At 35.1% G+C, this 23,543-nt stretch overlaps 1 protein-coding gene across 4 annotated transcripts in view; it reads left to right on the top strand.

The window, feature by feature from the left end:
• Positions 1-23,543, top strand: part of LOC134531178 (apoptosis-resistant E3 ubiquitin protein ligase 1) — a 404,465-nt gene that overhangs the window by 235,074 nt on the left and 145,848 nt on the right. For 2 of the 4 annotated variants that reach the window (XM_063366812.1, XM_063366814.1), the window contains exons 6-7: positions 3,599-3,768; positions 16,252-16,420. In XM_063366812.1, the coding sequence (XP_063222882.1) occupies positions 3,599-3,768; positions 16,252-16,420 (339 nt within the window). Of the gene's footprint in view, positions 1-3,598; positions 3,769-16,239; positions 16,421-23,543 lie in introns of all 4 variants that reach the window. The other 2 variants (XM_063366811.1, XM_063366813.1) reach the window with 1 other exon arrangement.

Here is a 23,543-nt window from a genome sequence, read left to right as displayed (position 1 = left end):
TCACGGTTTTTAAAACCCATTACATTACTTCCTCCTTGTACGTTCTGATGTGTTGAATTTTCAAACATAAGTTTCGGGTTTGGTATCCACTCTGGTGTTTTACCTACATTACATGCGAATTGATCCCTTGGTTTGTTTCCTTGTGTCGGAAATATAGTATTTGTCTGTTCCTGTGGAGTATTTTCAACTGTATGCACATCGTAAGTCATCTGTGTCACAGCCCCTCCTGCGTTCTGTGTGTTTTTACAATAGTCGTCATTTCTTCTCCAATTTCCCTTCATTTGTTGTCTTGAAAAATTATATTTCCTATCTGATTCCTGATAATTATTCTTATTATAATTCTGGTTACCATATTTCCAAAAATTCCTCCTATTGTATTGATTTCTGTCATACCAATTTCGTTTATAATTATCGAATCCCAATGTGTTAACTTGCGGTGGTCTCTGTTCTCCTGTATTTTCAAATTTTCTTTGGTGCCAATTTGAATACAGAGGTACATTCGGTTTAATATTATTACGATTTTCATTTGGTTCTCTACATTCGTATGTTTCCCTGTTTGCCGTCGTTCTATCTAGCTTTTCAAGTTTGTCATACACTAATAGTTGTTCCTTAAATTCCACAATATTTGAAAATTGTCTACCCGCAAACTGTAATTGATATTTAATAGGTAGTTGTGATAATATTAGTGCAACGAACTCCGCATCCTCCATTCTGCAATCTAAATACCTGGTTCGTTCGTACATTTCACTAACATGTGCTTCTAAACTTTTATTTTTCTTGTCGAATTTTTCTGCATGTAACTGGATTCTTAGATAACTCTGAACCCTAGTATTCCAAAATTGTTGTGTGAATAATTTCCTAAATATTTCATACTCTGTAACAGTATCTTGTAACATTTCCCACCAAAAGAAAGCTGTATTCTTTAAACAATGACACACATTTCAACTTATCTGCTTCGTGTAGTGCGAAAGTTTTACAATATTCTTCAAATGCTCTCAAAAATCGCATGGGGTTTTCCGTGCTAATCCCGGAGTAAGTTGGTATACTGTCTAACCATTTCTTAGCTGGATGATGTAAAGTTAATATCGGATCTGTTATAGCTGTTTGAACGATGCTATTATTCATATCCGAACCTCGAATAATTCCTGCGGAATTAGTCAAATTAATAGTTTCAAGTATTGTAGTTTGTGAATGTACTACATCTACTTCTCTATGAGTTCTGACGGTATTTCGCAACTGCATTTCCTTTTCTATTTCACCGATTCTTCCTTCGCTTCGCGCATGAACCTAAATATTTGTTCCATTCCTGACGTGTTAGTTTCCCATATTCTCGTATCTACTTCGCCTGTTTGCGGTGTTGGTACGTCGCCCTGTCTGATGTTCATGTCTATTTCAGTTTGATCTGTGTTTTCAGATGAATCTGTTTCTGATGTAGCCCTTGAGTTATTTCCCCTTAAGAAATAAGTGTTCCTGTTTTCTTCTGACATCATGTATGTGGGATCTCTAAACTTAAGTTAAAATTTCCACGTTGTTGTAGTCAATATACTTTGTGCTAATCCTTTGATTTATAGCCCCTCGTTGTGGTAGCCAATCTAAACGGGCTTTCTCTATCAAAACATTAATTGCTTATTATAAATTGATTTGACTTTGAATGACTCGAAAGTAATTAGACTCGTTCTAATGTATTTATAGAATAAAAGCAAAAGAACGAATCATTTTATATTAATTTGTGAGCGCCAACAACTTCTAAGAAGTTGTAATACTGAGTAAACATTAAAAGTATTTAGATATGTTGACTTGATTATGAATGACACAATATTCGCAACGTGATCGGAAAATAACCGTTATCCGTTTTCAGTGACATTCCATAATTATCAACAGATATTCATAATTTGTTTAGTACCAGTAAAGTAGTATCAACCTCTTTGAACCTGTTTTATTGCAAGTCTTCAATCAGCGAATGTTTACTATACAAAATTTATTAATTTTTTTTATTGTCCTGACTATTCAGTAGGTAGATCTGGGTATGTCGTGGAAAAATTCGTAAGTTCATTAGATTAGAGGACATACAACCTTTTTAACTTTAACTCAAGTTGTCAATAGACTTAAGCAGTCTGGTATTGGTGTAAAGAGTATTTAAACTGATTTCACGTGATGTTAACTATTCCGGTGTGTTAGTTTTTGCAAAGCTAGTAAGTTTTGTAAAATTCCTTTACAAATATCTGACCGACCTGTTAGTATAGTTCAGTAGTAACGAACTATACATTACGATGTCTGTCTTTGTTATACGGGAACTCAGCAACGAATATTCCACGTCTTCATCTTTGAAACGCCACTCCGCTGTTTCATGTCTTCGTCCTGGGAACGCCTCGTAGCAATTCTTCGTCTTCGTCCTGGGAACGCCTCTCGTCGATTCCAAGCCTTCGTCCTGGAAACGCCTCTCGTTGTTCGTCTTCGTCCTGGGAACGCCTCTCGCTGTTTCCGGATGGTCTCGTACAGTCGATTATTCAGAATATTTCTTTCTCCGTCCTGGGAACACCTCAATATTACTGCCAATCTTCGTAATTGTGATTTATAGTCTTCATCCTGGGAACGCCTCGATGTTTCTTATAATCTTCGTACAAATACTAATTCTTCTTCAATTCAATAAATATTTCCAAATTATCAATATTATCAATGTCTCCTATTATTTCCTGCCATTCTTCAAAGTATTCCAACGGGTCATAATTCCAATTTCTTCAGTAATGTAATGTCACGTCTTGCTTATCCGAAGGTTTCTATATCAATTCCCATTTTCGTTTTTTTTCACTTAAAATTCCAAACAAACTTTTATTTTCCAGCAATAGTTTTTGTTCTACCTTTTCGACCAATACCAGATTGTTTTACAAACTCTTAGTCAGATAATATTAATTATGAACTTTGAAAATACCATCCTTATTGGTTAAACAAAATATCTCATTCCTTGAGCAAAGAAGTTTTACATTAAAAGATATAAATACAAAATTACTGACTTATGGTTCATAGAGAAATAAAGAAATGTGCACTGAAGTGAAATTATAAAATATGATACATTAATTTAGTTCCTCCATGTTGTTATATAAAGTTGACAAGTTCAACCTTTATAGTGGACAAATTAGTTTTTTTATTTGGATTTGAGGGAAGGGTGTGGGGGTGGGGGACTATTTATTCTCCCCATCTCTCCCCTGCATACACTCTTGCAGCTAACCATTAGTTGACATCTACGGCAATTGAAATATATAATTTACAAAATACAATTTTGCTTTCAATGTATTAGCATTTGTGCAGGGAGTTGCTGTTGTACTGGTGTGACGGGTCATTGCTGGTATGACGGGCCATTAGTGTACTGGAACTTGGAACACTTGTTTAGTCCTGAAAGAGTAAACAGATCTTAGAAAAGATCATGAAATTTCTATTTGTACACATACATTTCTTTAAAGAGTCCAGCTGTATATAACTTTTGGCACCTAATAAAATAACTTCACCACACCTAATGGTGATTTATTTGTATTTTTTTGTTTTTAGTTTTTTAAATGTTATTGGTGAAAGTCACCAACAATTGTATGCATCCTTCATGCAGGTCCACCAGACCCGAACAAGTCTGTGTTCGTGCGGCACAGCTCCATCGTGGTGTGCACGGCGGGGATCTCGCACTCGCTGGCCATCGAGCCCCGTGACGAGTACAACAACCTGTGTGTGTTCCGGTCTGAGGACAACCCGACACAGGGCTACGACGTGACCATCACTCAGGTAACAGCCTCAACGAGACTGTCGGTGTGTGTAGCTTGTGCTCTTTCAACCAACGTCACATTGCTTGTAGGCATGCATTACAACTTGTTCTTTTTTATATAACCTTATGAATCCTTGAAATTCAGGCTATGACTTAAGGGGCCCGCCTCGTTAGGGATGTATGTGTGTTAGTGAGGCGGGATGATAAGCGCGACGCTCGCTGGTGCTTCCAGCGCGGTATAGCCTCTAAGCGCAAGTCTCTGAACTGGCGCGCATTCGTCTCGTCGTCACAGGATAACTGTGAAATTTTAGCGGTGACCGTAACATTATATGGCGGAGAAATGAAGATAAAGGTGTTATGCAAGCCCCTTAAGTGCTTTCAAGAATCTGTACTGATTGTTTTATGCCTACAAATTACTCTGAAAACACACGTTTTAGGCATTTTAACGCTTCTAAAAATACAGTTTAAAAACTTAATCCGAAATTAAAAGTACTTTTCGGCCCTCAGCGAACTCTTAAGAGTGGTATATAGAGAAGCGGCTACTCAGAATCCGGCGCGAGCAGCACAAAATACTTCTAGCCTGGGCGGAGTTTAGCCTCGGAGGAGTGGCCTACTAGGAGCGCGTCCTGGCGAAATGATGTCGGTGGAGGGGATGGACTCGGTTTACCCTCCCTCACTCCATGGTCATTCCCTCCTCATGACGGCGCGGTACGGGTCGGGATGTCTCGACAGCATTGCTACCTGCCTGCCTGCCTGCCTTCCCCGTACGAGCGGAGCGCCGCGCGAGCTAACAGTGGCTACACACGTTTCATTCAACTCAAATGTCAAATAACGCGAAAAGTATGTTTATCGTAATGGTAGCATCTTTTTTACGCGTGTGTAGTAGTTCATAAGTAAAAAAAAAAGATAAAATGCATTACTATGATTTTGCTAAAAACACAAACTTTTACATGAAATGGGAAAAGTGACATTACAACGTAATTTTCGAAGTCACGTGACCATTAAACGTTACATATCCTCCAAGGAACATGAAATTACCTTATTCTGCAAACAAAACTTGCCGAAGTTAAATATATTTTCCGAATCGATGTTATGTATTTTATATAACTCGCATCTGTCAATGATAGTTGTAAAAGCGTTTCGAAATACATACATATTATGTATTATGTTTAAAAAAAAGTGTTTGTGTTTTTATCAGATGGAATAATTTCCTTTGTAATTGTTTCACATGTGTCATGGCAATGAGTTATCATGCAAGTAGCATATATTTTATTTGGACGTTGTATAAAAATGCACTGTATAAAAAATCGTTACGTAAATCCACATTAAAAAACATGTATTTATTTCACATGTAATTCATACATTTTATTTCACACCAATAGACAATGTTCATTATGTTAAAAAAGACAAAGAAATTGAAAAAGAGCACTATAAATTAAACCAACGTGCGCAAGAGTTACTTCCAAGAAAGCCAAATTAAAAAAAAAAAACTCTACGGTATAATAGACATTTCAAACACAAATATTTTTACATCACAAAAACATTTTTCAAAACAGTTTGCAGAAAAGTCCAACATTCTTAAAATGGCCTTTAGAGAGGTATTTAAGAGAAACAAATGCTTAAATAGAAATAATTTTACAAATCCGATACAGTAAAAGACAACAGATTATTTAAACAAGTTTAGTAGAATTACACACAAATTGGTTTTACCTGTGACGCACAAAAATGTACATAAGCTTTATATTTTTAACTAGACAGACATTTATACTATTTGATTTAATGCACACACATTTTTAAAACAACAAAACACTGAATTTAATTTAGCTTACCTCTGAAGCAAAATATTTTTATGGTCGCTATTATACATTATATAACGAAATTTATTTCGTTTCTCCTTTTTGTTAGCACTTACAAGACAAGAAGTTTATACATACCGAACACTCTTTTTATGTAATTCTCTTGTTTCTCATTTATAAATTTTAAAAAGTTTCTCAATTGGCTGCCAAATTAATTAATTTCCTTCAAACTAAGTAACAGTTACGACCACCTCAGTATTTATTCACCTAAACAAGCAATGTCTTCTATAATTTTAAAGCACCATTGCATTGAGCATTCACCATCACTTGAGCATTTAACCATTCTGGAAAGCTTAACTCAGCTTTAAAATTTACATTATATGTAAGACATTTTATTTTTTTACATATCCAAAATAATTACGGTAATGATTCTCTAGGTAGGCACTGAACGTGACCACACGGGCTATACTTTCTTATGCACATGTAGGTGCTGGCATACTAAAAATGAAGGTTCATGAAAATGCTTGTCATGGTTAAACGTTCTGGAAACAATGAGCAAGAATAATTTCCAGTATGAAAGGTGATAGTCTATGAAGCTAAGTGAGCAGGCGACGCAGACTGATAAATCAAACAGGTCACTATAAAAATTAGTTTGAATGATTATCCAAGACCAACATTTTCTTGAAAGTTCTGCAAAAGCTTGAAAAATGTTCACGTTTAATATAATCAGGATGTAATATTCGGTTTTGTTTTGGACGATCTTCGTTTTCCCATGCATTTTATCTTATGGGTTCTGATAGCCTCTGTTATGTGCGGTGGATCCCGAATTTCCATATTTATTGTGTGTCTAGGATAAACTAATTCCGGAAGAACGCATTGTGTATAAAATAAAACGAGTATTGGCTCCATATTTTCTTTCCAGAATGTGTCGTCTCTGAAAATTTCTAATACTTTTACTTTCTTTTGGCTCAAAGTCCAGATGCCAAACAAGCAAATATCCCTTCTGGTTATGTGAAGCTGACCCTGGAATTGGTAGAAATATTCATGATCTTTTTTTAACGAAATGACAGTAGGACTTTCTTCAGAATATTTCAAATACTTTATTTTGCCTTCTCGCGTGGCTTCATTTATGTCCATTCCATATGCCGAAGCAGGACACTTTATTTCTACGAGACGGTCTTCGCCAACAAGGCCATCGGGTGTTGCAGCAATGGGTGTTCTTGGTCAATAAAAAGACCAGCTTTACTTATATTAATTTTTTCCTGGTCTTCTAGCTTTTTGATGGCTGTTTCTTCGGACTTCCTGCCATGTTGTACTGCTGGAACATTAAGTATGACATGATAGTATATTATGGCTCTTACTAGGTTCTTGCAGCTTGTTGTTGGCTTCATATGTATTACCCTCCCGAATTTTGAAGCTGTCAATAGTTTCCGTCTCATTTCCAGCCATTCTCCACTTCTTGCTTGTAGTATCGTTTCTCTTTCTATTTGACGGCGTTCTTCATCAGTTTTCTGAATGGACTGTAATAATCTGGTTTCTTCTTGTTGGTATACATCCACTGGCATGTCTGGTTTCTGGCACTGCGGCCCATAATCTTTGTCGCACTGATTGCTTGGGCTAGAGATTTCCTAAAATAGATTCTTCTGCACTTTTTATTAGTTCGCCTTTTCTTAATTCTAGCTTTGCGCTGAAGTTCCAATTTTTTTGCAACTTTGTTAGGGCTGATGCCATCCTGCATTGTCTTGTGAAGAATGTAATGTGGCATTCTCGTATTGTGTGCTACCACAGCAGCAGCACATCTTTCCTGGTATGACCTTCTGGTGGTATAGTTTATACGCTTACCACCAGAAAACTTAGCTATGACCGAATTGAAGTGTTCTGCAGCATTATTATCAACATCAAATATCAAGATACGTGCCTGCGTAGACAAGTAGACAGCAGCATTTTTGATTTGAGAATACAGACCAATTTTTGAAAGTTCTGGTACATAATTAATTTCACCTTCCTTTCGACCATTACAGAAATACCCTAATTTTCGACACTCCAAGTGCTCACCAAATACATGGCTAGGACCATTTTCAATATCATACTTCAAGCCTTGAATTCGATTGTTTTGAATAGTGTTTTCAGTTTTTCGGTATGCAACTGCCTTCTGTACGCCTGACACAATTTTGCTTATCTTGTTACACACGACTTTTCTTAAGGCGATATTCATCAACTTCCGACTATAGTTTCGTAAAAGATGGTTCCTACACTCGATTTTCTCAACAGTAATGTTCTTATAAGGACGTGCTTCCAAAATTTTTTTGTAAACACTACTGTCCCCATCCCCAATCATCCTGGCATAATTTACATTGTGTTCAGCCTCACTTTTCTGAAAGCCTTCAAGAATGAAATTAGCTTCCATGCTGCTAGAACTTCCTTCATGATTTTTGTAACAAACATGCTGGGGAATAGTTCCATTTATTGTTAGAGCACAAACATAGTAATATTTATTAGTGACAGCCATGAAAAGAACTTTCTTAGTTTCATAACCCACTATTGCAGCTACACCAGATAATGCATCGTATTTTGTTTTGTAGGATCTTTTGGACCAGGAGCCATCTACAACCACCGTCAAGAGTTGAATTCCAAATTCATCCACGTCCCCTCTTTGTTTTGCTAAAGCTGCTTTTCTTCAACAACTTGTTTCATCTGAGTTGTTGCTGCTTTTTCCCATCCGTCACACACTTTGTTGTGATACTTTGAATATGTCATTGTTGACATGCATGGTACTCCCACAGTCGCGTAAAACTCTTCCAGATGTGAAAGTCCACCACCGATGCTCATGATTCCAGAAACTGTCCTAGAATTTACATCCATGTACGAAGGACTACTTGGATTGTGAGTTGGAACTGAAAAGGTTCTGTTGCACATATTACAAGAAAACACAATAATGGAAGAAAACCCTCTAATTACCTCCCTTACGACACTCATATTAGCTAGAGTACAACCGAAAGCGGGACTATGGTTACTTATTTCAACCAGTTTATTTATAAAATACATCAGTTCAACGAACCTGAATCCTTCCAAATTACGGTCGGCATGAATCTCTTTTTCTCTATGCATGGGTATTTCGTCAGCACTATTAATTAGGGAAGAGCTGGCCACAGGCTCAGAATCAAATTCGTTACTAGCGTGAATGAAGTCAGTGTTCAAAACCGTTGTTTGTTCTTCGTTGTCTGTGGATGTAGAATATTCGCCTTTTGCCGCAGTATCTGAGGTGCTGACTTCTTCAAACATCTGAAACCATTAAAATGCCAAATTTAACGAAATTCATTTGCACACTAATTTATGTTTCTACAACTTAGTCAACAGTGTATTAATAATTATATCCAAGAACAAATCCATAGAAGTTCAATTACTAGACTGAAAATTATTTATACGAAAAATTTAAGCCTTTCATTAGACTCCGATCGTAATAAAATGCTAATTCTAAATGTTATCGTTAAATACAGTTCGCAGTTTGTGTAATACAAACGCTGGCTAGTTACTCCTCATCAGGATTCAGAACCATATTTTCATTCCCTGCGTTGCTTGATCCTGGTAAAGAAAAATGAGACGTCAAGTTAGCCATTTGGGGATCAGTTACTGTGCTGTTTACTTCCTCTTGAACTGCACCATATTCTTCAACTCTTCGGATTTTTCTAAAAAATTAAATGCATTGTACAAACTAAGTTGTAAAATACTTATGTTTCTTAAAATAGTTTTTAGCCTGGTTTGTAATTCTCCGGTGTTCTTTTAATTAATAAAAGAAAAATTAATATCGGTATCGCTATATCTTACCTTTGTTTCTGGTACTCAATCAGAGCCGTTGCTCTTCTTTTCTTCCGTTTCGCACTTAAATAAAGTCGCCCTAACTTACCGATTTGTTTGTCTTGCTTTTTTTTCCATGCATACCGACTAACAGATAATTGTGTCTTTTTTATATTATGCGAAAGCTCACAAACAGCATTAACGAACCATTGAACGAATCAACAGACTTAAAAATCTTGTACAATGTATGTTGCTACCGAGTAAAGATTCTTTTCAAGCTACTCGCCAAGGAAATCATCTGTCCCATAGAGCTGTAGCAAACCGTATGTATTCGGTACTGAGTAACGAGTGCGGTATCTAGTCACGAATGCATTTCGTTAGTCTCATTTTTCGTATGTTTATACGCATGCGCGCGCATATTCGATGAATTTACGTTACAAAGAACGATGTTTGTTTATTAAGTAAAGTATAATTTGTAAATTCGTCGTCCAAGTTTTTTCTGTTTATAAGAACGTATTTTTTACTAATTAGAAATATATATGTTTTTGTTTTTTATTATCGTGTATTTTCAAGGTTTTTTTTTGTTTTTATCTTAAAAGAGATAATATAATAAAACAGCCCTAATAGAGATTGAATTGTTTCTTGGTTAACAAAAACTGTTAATGATCAAATATTGTTAATTGTTTATATTCTATATATTATTATTTACGCGACGACATACTGTACGCGTACGCAATACGACTCGATTCGTTGCTGCAACATAACATAGCATGATATGAGGTATCATAAGTAACGAGTAACGTAACGATACGATAGTAACGAGTACTAATTGTTATAGTAACGAATACATACGGGTACGCTTTTTTTCGTTACTTTTACACCTCTACTGTCCCATGAATCCTTCAGAGAAACGGCGTTGCTGTGTAGCGGGAGGAGGTAGGAGGGAGGAGGGAGGACGGAGGACGGAGGTCTATCACCGTTACAGATCAGCACTTCCCCTACAGCGGACGACGTTGAGGCGTGTCAGTGTCATCCCCACCCTGCTCGTCTTCCCGTAGCTTGGCATCAACTTTCACGTCGAGCAGCACAAGGCAGACACTAAAAATGCCAAATTAGCCAGTTTTCCTAACCAAATAAACTGATATTTAATGCTGTGACCTTATACTTTTAATATACCATTTTGTTCAGAAAAATATAATCTTTTACAATATAGATTCAAATTTTCATTTTTCTCATCGAATAACTAGAATTTCTTCAACGAATTGCTTGTTTTTACCATTTTTTAAAATATATTTTGCATCACGATTTCCAAAATATAAAACTATATTGGAAAAACTGCATTACTTTTCTCGTCAGATTAATAATCTGGAAGCTGTAGCTATCATGATTCTCGAGAAAATAGGCTAGTAGTGGACGCATGTATAACTGGTTTTAAAAAGGGGTATATACCACTCTTAAATGCTATTCGTAAATAGGCCCCACTCGGATATCTTGAGTAGCTTTGAAATTGCGTTGTTTTTCCTGAAGCTCTGCACACCGTATGTGTGCCCAGGTAGGCGGGCCCCTTAAAAGATGACAGCCATTTTTTTTTATGTTTCTTTCTTCAGTTCATAATATTTTTAAACTACTTGGTTCTGTAAGAGTAAACCTTAAGTCTTTTGTTACCTGGTCTTTAGTTTATAGTTTTGTGTAGTTTGTTTTGAACTGCAATGTAATAAAAACTATATAATTATCTTTACAATGTTGCTTTTGGCTCAATTCTCTGTTACAGTAGTGTTTCTTGGCATGAAGAAACCTTTGAGATGCCTGGAGCTACATTGCAATTATATTTTTAGAGTAGTTATTTATATATCCATATTTTATGATTGCAAGTCGTTTAGTTTGTAAAATTTTATTTTAAAAAACTTAGTAGAGATGGTATGGTTAAAACCACAAATTTTACAGCCCTTTCTTGTGAATTCAATGTTGCTGCTTAATTTTTTTAACTATTCTAAAATGAGCTGTGTGGTTAAATTACATATGAAAGTGCATTCATATATTCTAGAAAGCAAAACAAAATATGAAAACTATGTTGTGACGTGACTCCTGATTCTCGAGATAACCCTTGATTTGTGCGAGCTACCCGGCAGTTATGTCACAGTATGCTGTCCAGCCATCTCTGTGTTGTCTCTTTGTTAAATGCGTGAGAAGGATTGTAAGGAGATGTGCACTTGTTATGGCCATCCCTGCTCACAAGAACCATATTTAGTGGCTAAGTTGCCTAAATGTGGCAAATTGTGAGGCACCCCAGTGGCTGTAGTGACTGGGCGAGCTCAAAGGAATGGAGAGCACAGTCACATTTTTTACCAAGCTCATGTCGTCACCACAGATTCTCTTAGACGGTCAACTATGTGATATAAATAGAGCGGTTGCCTAGCCAGCGAGGTCAGGTAGATTCCACCAATCGCAATGAGGAGGCAGTACAGAAGAAGCCCGGTTCAAGGCCAGGAGCGTAGAGTCTCCGAGTTCACCCGGACGTGTTCAGGGTCATGTCAAGGCTGCCGGTATCCAGGAATGACGCAGCGGCAACTCAGGAATTGGAGCTGTGCTGGGGCTGACCTGACAGCTGTAAACCACAAAGCATGTGGGGACGTGCAAATACTCATGGTGTCACACGCAAGTTCAGCGACAGCCATCTGGAGAACATCGGTGGCGTCACCCCTAGCTGTATGCACATGACGTGGAGACAACTTAGGCATGTCCCAGGTGCAACAAGTGCAGTGGTTGGTAGTATCAGGTTGCAACAGTAGGGATACAGAGTATTCCCAAGCGAATAAGGAGGGTGGCACCAAACCGGCAGTGAAGAGCAGGTCCAAAGTACCAGCAGCAACAGAATGTCAGTGAGTAGCAAGCTGAGCTACTAGACTTCAAGGCAATTAAGTGACGACGGAGCTCTGCCATGGGTTCTGTGGTGAGTTTAACAAATGAAGCAGAGGCAGTAACATATGGATTTGTGATCATTGCCTTGCAAGATGCCAAGATTTTATTGGCACGTCTAAATCAAGTTGAACCTAGAAGAATGTAGGATTAACTTAAAAGCATGCAGTTATATTTATCAGTAAGTCCTTGTAAAAACAAGAAATTGGGACTTGAGCAGCCCATAAGCAAGCCAGGTAAAATAGTAGCCTTTCGATTGTAGCTTTATTATTATTCATCCCTTTTGTGTGTGTGGTTTATTACTTTATTAGGCATCGTGGGGTCGGTGGCCATGCCAATGATATCATAAATTGAGAATTTTGTTTATTTCATAAAATTAGTCAATTTCATGACATAGTCTCTCATCAAGCATCAAGGTACATACTTGTGTGTTGTTGCACCTTTATCTTACTGCTACCCAGTTCCCATGGTGTAGCAAAACCTATGCAACGGTGCTAATATTCACTAAGATTACTAAAAATATTTATAACATTAGCCAGATTTAGTATAAGCTTACATAGAAACCAATGAAATAACTTTTGCAACATACCATATTTCTTTTACAAAATTACATCTACTTTTATAAAATTGCTTGAATAACATGAAAAACAAAATATGTACATATGATATGTAAATGTTGTCAGTCTGAATAGATCTTCGTATAAAAATTTACCTCACAAGGTTTGTACAGTATACACTAATTGCAATAGCTGAACATCCACAAATACACAAAAAATTATTGTAATGTGAAGGATGTCATTCTTTACAAAAAACAAAGTTTTTATGTGAGACATTCAGTTTTTTTCACAGCACAATAAATAAAAGAATGTTTATTTGAATACAGTAGCTGAATAATGTCACGAGTCTGTATTGACATTTGTGGAGTTATTCTTGAATGCATTTCACTCTGACTGTAGGCCTAACTAATTTCTGCCTAAATGTCTGCTGTTGTATAATAAACTCTGAAGCACGGCACTACACACAGTAGCACACCACAGTCTTCACACATGTACCGTGTTTCACGCCGTGCATCTGTCACCCTGCTGTACATTGCTCAATAGCGTGTAGGATTGCTTATTTTGTCAGTTGGCGGGATCGTAGCTGGAAAGTGACATTCAGTCATTCTCAGTAGATTCGTTGATTTTCCAGGCCTACCTCGTCCTGGCGACATTGTTGGCTTGTGAAACTGTTCAATCAAATTTTTGGTAACAGCCTCTCTGTACTCCAAATGTGACTGCTTCCCTCCCAACTTTGAATATAGCAAAAATGAATTCCATATTGCTAGGTCCACTAAATGGAAAAAAATCTTCTTATAGTATTTTTCCCCCTCTTCCTGGGTACTGCATAGTCTGTTGTGCGCTGGTCAACAATGTCCACACCTCCCATTGTACTGTTGTAATCTAACACAACTTGTGGTTTCATGTGCCGTTGTCCATAGATTGTAACACTTTTCATTTCAGAATTGTGGATTGTAGACAACATTGTGACTGGTTTTTTGTCCATCCACTTCAATGCCAATAGTTTCCCTCTTTGGAAAACCATGACACTGCCTTTTGGCATTTTTTGTTTCTGCAATTCTGGTGGCATTTCTTTTCTTGTAGTTTACACAGTCCCATAATAATCGGTTCGATGCGATAGCGACATATCTGATAGCTGTGGTGAGGTATAAAAATTGTCAGTAATGACACAATAACCTTTCCCAAGAAGAGGTTTCACTAATGACATAACTACTTGTGACGACATTGGCAAGCCTTTGTATTCATCATCAAAATTTGTTCCTCGTCCGGTGTAAATTACGAAGGAATATACATATCCACTTGACGATTCACATAACATGAATACCTTTATTCCGAACCGCACCCTTTTGAGAGGTAAGTACTGTTTCCAACCTAGACGCCCTTTATATAACATAAGGCTTTCATCTACTGTGACATATTTTTCTGAAGAGTAAAGTTCAGAAAATTTATTTTGCAAATGAATATAGGCCATATTTTTTTCAGTTTAGGGTTTGGATGGGTGGCTGCATCATATGACTCATTATCCACAAAATGAAGAAACTGTTTCAGCTGAACAAATCTGCAAAATGGCATGGTTTTCCTAAAAACTGGTGTGTCAAATATTGGTTTCTTAGCCCAGTACATTTGATATGTTTTTTTTTTACTATGCTTTGTGCCACAACTAGTGCAAGAAAAACATAGATTTCCTCTTTGTTTGTTGGTTTCCATTTGGTTTGAGGATGTGTTTGAATTCACTGTGATGCAAAACGGTTCGTTTCTGTAGCAATGAGTTCAACCAAATCATTATAAAAAAATAAGAGAAAATAACGAAGAAAATTATCGTCAACATTTACATTTACATTGACGCCTGGTTTACCTGTAAATGGGTATCTTGGAGGAGAGATAGTTGGCACACTACTGTTTATCTCACACCACATTCTGCCAGATATCTCTTCACTACCTGATTCTTCTGAGCTTGAAATGTCATTATAATTGTCGCTACTATCAGATCCCGATTTATCAAGATCACTCACGTCGCTTCCTTCACTGTCGGAATCACTCATTTTGAACAATTTCTATTATTCACATTACAGTATTGTTGACACCTCAGCTAAAATATATAAACATTGGCGTGAACATCATAAATTCATAATAGTACTATTAAAGACATCTAATGTAACAATTGCTCAAACACAAACGGCGAACGCGTATAAGTAGGCTACTGTGATGGATCGAATCTGCCCTGACATGTAGTGGGTAACATAAAACTACTGGAAGTCTGTTTCAAAGGCTGACAATACCTACTGCGACATCTAGCGAAGGTCATGTAACTGTTTCGAGACAACTGGAAATAATATAATCGGATGCACGTTTTTGTTAGTCAGGCGAGTAAACTCGGGTTAATAATTACGTGCCAAATGTAAAAATACGAATATACTCGGGTTAATATGTTAAGGGGTTAATAACACCATCTACTGGAGTAGCTTTAGTGTTGTTGTGTCGTTTAAGTAGTTAGTTGCTCCCAATTAAAAAAAATGGTATTGTTACTCACCAATAGATGTCAGGAAGAGTAATTTATGTTTAAGATGATTATCGATAATGTTAATAATTGAAAACATGAATAAAATGACATTTTCTAAAAATGAATCCTAGCTAGATCGATTTATCGCCCCCGAAACCCCCTGCATACTAATTTTCATGAAAATCGTTGGAGCCATTTCCGAGATTCAGATATATATACAAGAATTGCTCGTTTAAATATATAAGATACTGTTTTTCTATTATTTAGGATAAGCATATTAAATCAGAGGTTAAGTATATTCTACTAAAACTAAGTTCACAAGAACATACATATTTCTTGTCATTTATCATTTTCAAACATAATCCACACAAACACCATGCTACTAAGTGAGATTGTCTTTGTTAAGAACATTAGATTCACCACCATCATAACAAGTACATAGTTGAATAATCTTTCAGCTTCTCTTCTTTCTGGTTAAACTACGTGATATTATTTTACATTCCTGTTATGCACACAGTTACATAGATCACAAACAACAAATAAAACAGAAACAAATTCTCAAAGTAACAGTTCAGATATGATGTAAGCTTAGTGCAGAGAAAGAGTGCGGTGTGTCAGAGGGTAATGGTGCCGTAGCAGATTGATTGGTGTTATGGTTGTCTCTGCTGCCACATGTCTTTAGAATTGTCTTCTTCATTAAGTGAACCTCACAATTTCAGTATAACTGAAGATTGTGTTTTTTTTTTAAGCTCATAGCTTGTTTAAGTAAGCCAGTTATATTTTTTAATGATGTAGAAATATCATATTATGTTTGTGCTGTTTTTTGATTGCATTTCCATTTGCAAAGAGTTGTGAACGGTGTGTCTCCCGTGGCACTGCAATGTTGCTCGGGACGGTGCGACGAGCTCTCACGCTCTCACGCCACAGTTGTACTTGCAGGTTGGCAGCAGCGAGCCAGCCCCGTGCTCCGTCACCCTGGACTACGAGCAGATCAGCCACCGCATCTGCCTGCAGGTGTGCTTCCCCTCCGAGGGCTGCTTCCACGCCACCGTCTCCTACCGAGGCGTCGAGCTCAACAACGGAGACTTCGACATCATAGTGTTGAGCAGTGAGTGTTCGTCCAGTTTTGTTTCTTCCATGCCCATTACCTGCTTTCAGACATTTTTGTCAAACTATGGCAAATAGATGAAGAGAAACTTTCCAACAGATTCAGCTGAGCAAGATCCCCGGAGCCCAGTGGAGTATTGAGATTGTTAATAGAATTAATAATCCTTTCAAGTTATGTGATACTTGCAGCTCACATCATTTACAGTCATGGTGATGGTAACATTTACAAGTTTTTATTTATTTTAGGGACTGGCCTATAATCCTCAAATACCATCAGAAGGGTTTAATGTTATAGGAAAAAGATTCTAAGAAAATTACTAGAGGAAATGAAGTAAATAAAAAATATCAACACCAATAACCTCTGAAGTTTACTAGGTCAATTGTTTTCTTCATACTTATCTTGTTACCATTCACCAAGATAACATACTTTTAACATGTAATTATTTGAACAGAATTGTATTATGTATTAATTCTGAAAACTTTGTTAGTAGAACAAACATTTAAAGGGTAGAATGTTTCAATACTATAGTTATAATTTTTCATTTACTGTACTTTTTTTATTTTTGGCACTTGACACCTAGATTCAGAATCGAGGGGTATATTCGAAGTACTCTCTGGGATTCAAATTCAAGAAAATTGTGATTCAACTCATTTTTTAAATTATTTTTAAATTGAGCACTTTGAAAAGAATAAAATTATTTGCCACCAAGTCCTTGTTTTCCCTTGATGGCCCTGCGGCTAACAACACAAATTGTAAGAAGTCATTGTCATTAGCTTCACTATTTAAAAGAGTGGAGCCTTCAATAATATACTGTAAACAGAGAAAAAAAAAATGTTGCATAAAGCAACAATAATATCATTTTGTGAATGTTCTAACATCTATAAAAATAATTGAAAAAAAAAAAAACTAAACTAGGAAGTTTAACATGTTTTGTTTATGCAAATCAAGAAATTTTAAGTATTTTTTACACGTACAATTTGATTATTATCAATGTACAAAATTGCACACATTTTCTCAGCTTTTCTTAGCACTCATTTTATTCATAGCGGAGTATTGGGCACAAAATGTTATTTTGCAAAAGAGTGTTCGTATTTTCTCCTTCATGATGTCTTTTTTCCTAGACATCTATCTACTGAAATAAATTTCCATCTTATTTAGAATAATTTAAACTTCATTATAGTAAGCTTCTGAAAATTAATAACTTCACATGCACATTTTGCTATAAACTATACAGCAATTGGTGCTTTATTTTTTTGCAAAAACAAAATTTTGAAAATTCTTGTCGGTGGAGCATCTATAAAAATACACATGAATAAAAATTTATTTTGTCTATTGACATTAAAACATTTTATTTTGTCGCAACAAGCCATTAAGAGGGTTGTTCAAGTGGACTTGCACTAGCCATTTGCTAAAGCTAGGCACCATTATTTATTTATGGTTTATTTTAACAACAATTAAACATTTTTACTCTTATATGGTAATATTATAGCTAATAGAAATTCTAGTTACTAAATATTTTACATCTCAACAAAAAGTATTTTTACGTTCTGTAGTGCTTTTTGCTTAAACATGCATCTTTCTGTGTTTTTTTTTGTGCCTACAAGATTTTAATATGCATTTCTGTGATATTAATTTGGTTGTAATACATGTGACTTATTTGGTAATATCGAAACAATAAAAGCATCCGTTTTCTTGATAAAATCCCTTTAAAATACAAAATAGTCGCTAAAAGTCAGAACAACTCTTGGTTTGTTTGATTTGGTGATGAGAGGTTGTCTATTGTAAAGTACCTATCAATTTTCTCGAGATGTCATTAAAACCATAATTATTCATTCATCAATTTGTCAACAATGTAGATTCATTTAATTTTCTCTAATACATATTTTGTTTTTTTAAGAAGCTGCTTAACAATAATAAAAAAATTTTTTATGCATAATTTATAATTATCTATGAATTAGATTCATCTGCAAGCAACGTGAATACTCTGGAGTTTATTTACTATGTACCGTGAATGAATAGATTGGGGCCTAACATCTCGACATCACAGGAATTTGAGATGATGAGAGTTGATATGAAGTAGATGGAGTAGTAATATAATGCATTAGAAAAAAGAAGCATGCAAAGAAAATGCACAGGCTTACAGCAACAAAAAAAAATAATGAAGTAGACCAAATTGAACTTACTCTCAACTAAGGAGTAAAAGCATTTTTCTGTGTTGGTACCTTTTCAGTACCACTACAAAACTCAGGCTGTTTAATTTAATATCTAGTGTGTCCCTCTCAATACATCGTTGTTGCATTTTCATTGGATTTTATCAAGGAAACATATGATTTTATTGTTTCAATATTATCAAATTAGTCATATGTCCTGCAAACAAATTAATATCACAAAAAGGCATATTAATCTTTTTGCAGTTTCAAAAAAAAACCTATAAAATCTATTAGACCTCTGTTTTACTAATTTAGAGTAATGTTCTGTAAAAAAGTCATAGATCCAATAGTTAAAGAAGACGTGCTACATCCATCTGTAGTATTAACATCAAACTTGATATTATAAGAAATAAAAATGTAATTTAATCATCATATAGAAACTGTAAAAAAGGGCGACTATCTCTGTCTTCTCAACACTATCAAGGTGCATGACTGGCCTGCTTTCATAATCTCATGGATGTCAACTTAATTGTTGATTACTTAACTGATCTATTACTATATCAATTGTTATGAACCTGTATCCAAGAAAACCTAAACCAACGTTCAACATTGGTACTACAAGAAACTCAGTAATGCGTTAAAATCCAAGAAATATGTAATGGACCATTCACTTTATCTTCACCGATAACTGTTGTTCATATCCCTTTCTCATATTTAATCATAAAAACATCAATCAAAACATTTTTGACAGTATGTAAAAATTATGAGAAAGGGATATCAACAACAGTTATCTCTGAAGATAAATTGAATCGTTCATTACATAGGTATTTCTAACAGTTTTGCAGCCTTCTTTCTAATGTCTACATTCCTTCTAACAGTATTCCCAATTTGTCAACTTCTAACATAATATAATTTTTCTATTCCCTAGTTTATATCAGTGAGAGCTATGTACTTTGGAGTACCAAATTCTTAAAAAAAAAATTTGTCTTCTGGTTTGAGATGCTATTCAAACTTAATTATAAAAAGTTGTTCAAACCTTCTTGTACCTTACTTGCAATATATTTTTAATTCAAGTATATAAGTGGTGTATATCCTAACAAATGTAAAACTGCTTAAAATTATACTGTGTGAAAAAGGTAGCAAAATACATGTATCCAACTATAGACCTATATTGGTTTTGAATGAATTCGCCAAAGTATTTAATAAAATAATTTTGGAATATTAGCTTGAACTTAAAAAATTAGCTTTCAGATAATTAACATGATTTCACAACTAGAGAGACATCAATAATAAACCTTCTAATTTTTATTAATCCTATTTATGCTAAAGAAATAACACAAGGTCAGGTCAATGCTTGTTATTTTGATCTTGCAAAAGCTTTTGACACAATTAATTATAACAAATTAGTTGAAAAACTTTCAAATTAAGATCAAAAGTATGTATCTGCTTTATATGGTTCTATAGTTAATTTAAGGAACAAAGTTTTTATGTTTGTCAACAATACAGATTCTGATTTTAAATTAGCTAGTTCTAGTGTTCCGCAAGGTGGTACTTTATCACCTTTATTATTTAATATATTTATGGCTGTTCCTATAAAAGTATTAAACCACTCTCATGTTGTATTGTTTGCAGATGACTTAAAAATATATAAGGCAAAACTTTTTCCAGGACTGTGTTTTACTCCAAAATGATTTGTGTGCAATTGCTGAAAGGTGCAAATTAAATCTAGTTAATCTCAACCATGGAAAAACTATTATAATAAACTTAATAAGAACATTTCCCCCTTTTAAGTTTGATTATGAATTAAAAAATCAAAAACTTGTCAAGAGCTAATTGCTCAAAGAATTATGCCCCACACTTGATTCCAATTTTAACTTTTGAATTTTCACATCAAATACATTATTGAAAAATGTGTATAAACTCTACTTTCTCTACAAGTTTTAGGCAGTTACAGCTTTCACAAGGTAAATAAATGTTTTTCTATTTACTAATTTCTACACTTGTGATGCAAATTTATTTTAAATATTTGGGCACAATACTTAACATATATGAAATGTTTAGTAATATCTAATATGTATAATATTATTTACAGGGTTATAAATATTAACTGTGAGTCTAAAATTGCCTCTAACTGGTGCTCCTAACTTGGTTTGTTATTTCAATGACAGATTACAGATTGCAGTGTGGTCAAGACAAGAAATTTCACTTAGTCTACAGTTTGAATATAGTCGAGCATTTGAGAATGCTAAATATCTGAAGGAAAACCAAATTAAACTATTTTTAATATGTATTATGAAATCTAAGTTTTATTATGCAATTAACTACATAGACAAGAAAAATTATTCTCAGAAAGTTCAGAACTTTCCAGCATTACTGTTGAATATGAATTAGCACAATAATTAAAATTACTTTGTTTCAACACATAAAATTTTAATTTCCCAAATGGTTATCTCATTTATTTAATATTAACATAAAACTATATCATCTGAAACCACTAAGTTTCAACACTTTGACTGAAAGGTCTTATCGCTAATTGTATCTATTCTATCACATACAATCTTATAACATAAATTTAAAATCAAAATTGTTTTGCTTGCTCAATCAATAGGGTTATGACAAAACATGGATCATTTGTTATCCAGGGATACCTCTGGTAATGCAAAACAGTGAAATCGTGAATCTAAAGTTAAGGAAAACTCTGAATGCATCCAATTAAAATTATTATAATGACAAAACCAATTGAAAAACTGTTGATGGACTACATACACATTCTCAATAGTATCAACACAGTACATACCTGTTTCAATCAACATGACCTATTTTAGAGTTTCATCAGATTGGCAGGTCTTAATCTTCCATCAAGTCGACGATCGTTCTTTTAATACTTGTCTAGATGATCTGCAACGAAGCTTGATAGTTCGGGACGTAGAAGTAGACCGCAAATTATAGTATTCACGGAAGAGTGATGTTTCAATCAGCTTTAAACGTGGGCTTCTTCTCGGATGTAGCAGACAAGATGAAAACATCGATGGGTGGACTCCACGTAATCATTTCTTCAGGGTAATGTAATGTTACTGTCCTGTAGTTGACTTCGTCTGCATCACGCACTTCCAGATGAGTTCTTTCAAGTAATAATTTTTGAAAACTATTCATACATAAGTTTAGGCCTTTTCTTATGGTTTAGCCTGGTTATAACTCAATACGATGAAATTAACGTCAATATCTAACGAATAGTTAACTTGGTGGTTACGATTAACTAAAATTTCAATTCTAGTTCAGGATACCTCTGCAAAGAAAAAATCATCACAAATAAAATTGTCCTTAAAATGTGAAACTCAATATAGTTTTTCCGAAGCAAATATTAAAAAATTAGGAAATTGTTGACACACGACTGTTCTTTGTGAAAGTTTGAACTGGACTAAAAGCGTCCGAACAAATGCTCACATATATATAAAACTCTTCCTGGTATGTACTGGCCAAACAACACAACTCTTACAAATTTGCCATGTAAGTACAAATTATTTTATTTCAAAGGTATGGATCAAAATTCATTTTGAAACAATATCAAAATCATACCTGAATCAAATATGATTATCTGTAAGGAGTATTCTGCTGGTATTATTCAGTCATTAAATTAAAATTCACAAAATATAATCACAAATTACAAAGTAGACTTTTAGTTTGCTAATAAAGATGCTTGAAAATAAAAGATAAATTATCCAACTAAGAAGTTAATTCAACAGCAATGAAACAAAAACTCAGAGGTTACACTCAGAATTGCAAATATTAATTTGGAAAATATTTTAAAATATTGAAATAGCATTATTTAAAGAAGACTCATTATTATAACTGTAACGCCCCTCGTGCCCCAAAATTAGATTATTTTAAATTTATAAAAAAAAGTCCTAGGAAACAGCTGAGCAAAATTATAAAGAAAAATACTAGTATTACCAAGGTGGCACGAGGTGGTGAACAAGACAATTTGATACTCCCTGCACACAAGCAACTTGGGAGCTAGTGGATCGTTTAAATAGATATAGGTAAATAAGAAATAAATAAATCACTACATAAGTAGATTGGTCTATAGGTTTCCTGGTTTATTTAAAAAGAATTAAATTAAATCTGTTTGCCATTTGTTTAAGATTCTTTAAGTTTCACAATGAAGGGTATTAACAAGGTATTAAAAGGGGGCCGGCCCGACATGATTAAAAAAGTTATACTATACTTTTAAAACAAATCAAGCACAGAAAAAAAATTTAAAGTATCCTTCCTTACATATTATAGCATGTTAGATTCATCCACTCATTACTGTAATTATCATTTCATTTAAACACTTTCACATATTCTTATTTGTTAAGTTCCCTATGCCACTGCTCGCTGGTATTCATTAAGATAAGTTGGTTCATTGGTTGTAGGGAGAAGTTATATTTTTAAATATCACCCAAGGCTTCAATTTGGAACGTTTAGGCCGGGATAAAGCTCTTCTTAAAGAGACTCGAAGCTCGACGTCCTGGACAACATGTTGGGTGCCATTTCGGCCCCCAAGTGTTGGACCCAAACAGGGTGTAGCTCCTGGACTCAGGAATAGTCTCGCGCAGAAATCCAAAAGGCGCGGACCGAGAATAGCGCGGAGGTCGCGGAAGAAACCATAATTTAGAAAGATAAAAAAAAATTATAAAATTTTAACTAAGACATAACTTGTTGCCTAATTACAACGACTGACTGGCTACTACTAAATTTCGAAACTGGGATCACATCCCTTAACACAGCTGACTACATTCCTTATTCGAATGAAGAGTTTGTCGTTGCCACGAAAAAGCCTCTCAACAGAGGGGACGCCGAGATGCCACAGGCCATCCTGCTCCGCGGTAAGTAGCCGAAGTCTAAGTGCCGCAATGGCGGACAATGCTCCTAATTAAAACGGGCGCTCGGCCCTAGGGAAAAGAGGGGGAAGGTTCGGCTGTGGGCCGAGA

Source organism: Bacillus rossius, chromosome 3 (genome assembly GCF_032445375.1).
Source record: "Bacillus rossius redtenbacheri isolate Brsri chromosome 3, Brsri_v3, whole genome shotgun sequence".
Classification (NCBI taxonomy): domain Eukaryota; kingdom Metazoa; phylum Arthropoda; class Insecta; order Phasmatodea; family Bacillidae; genus Bacillus; species Bacillus rossius.
The sequence above is the reverse complement of the archived record's forward strand: the minus strand, read 5'-3'. Positions and strand labels throughout refer to the sequence as shown.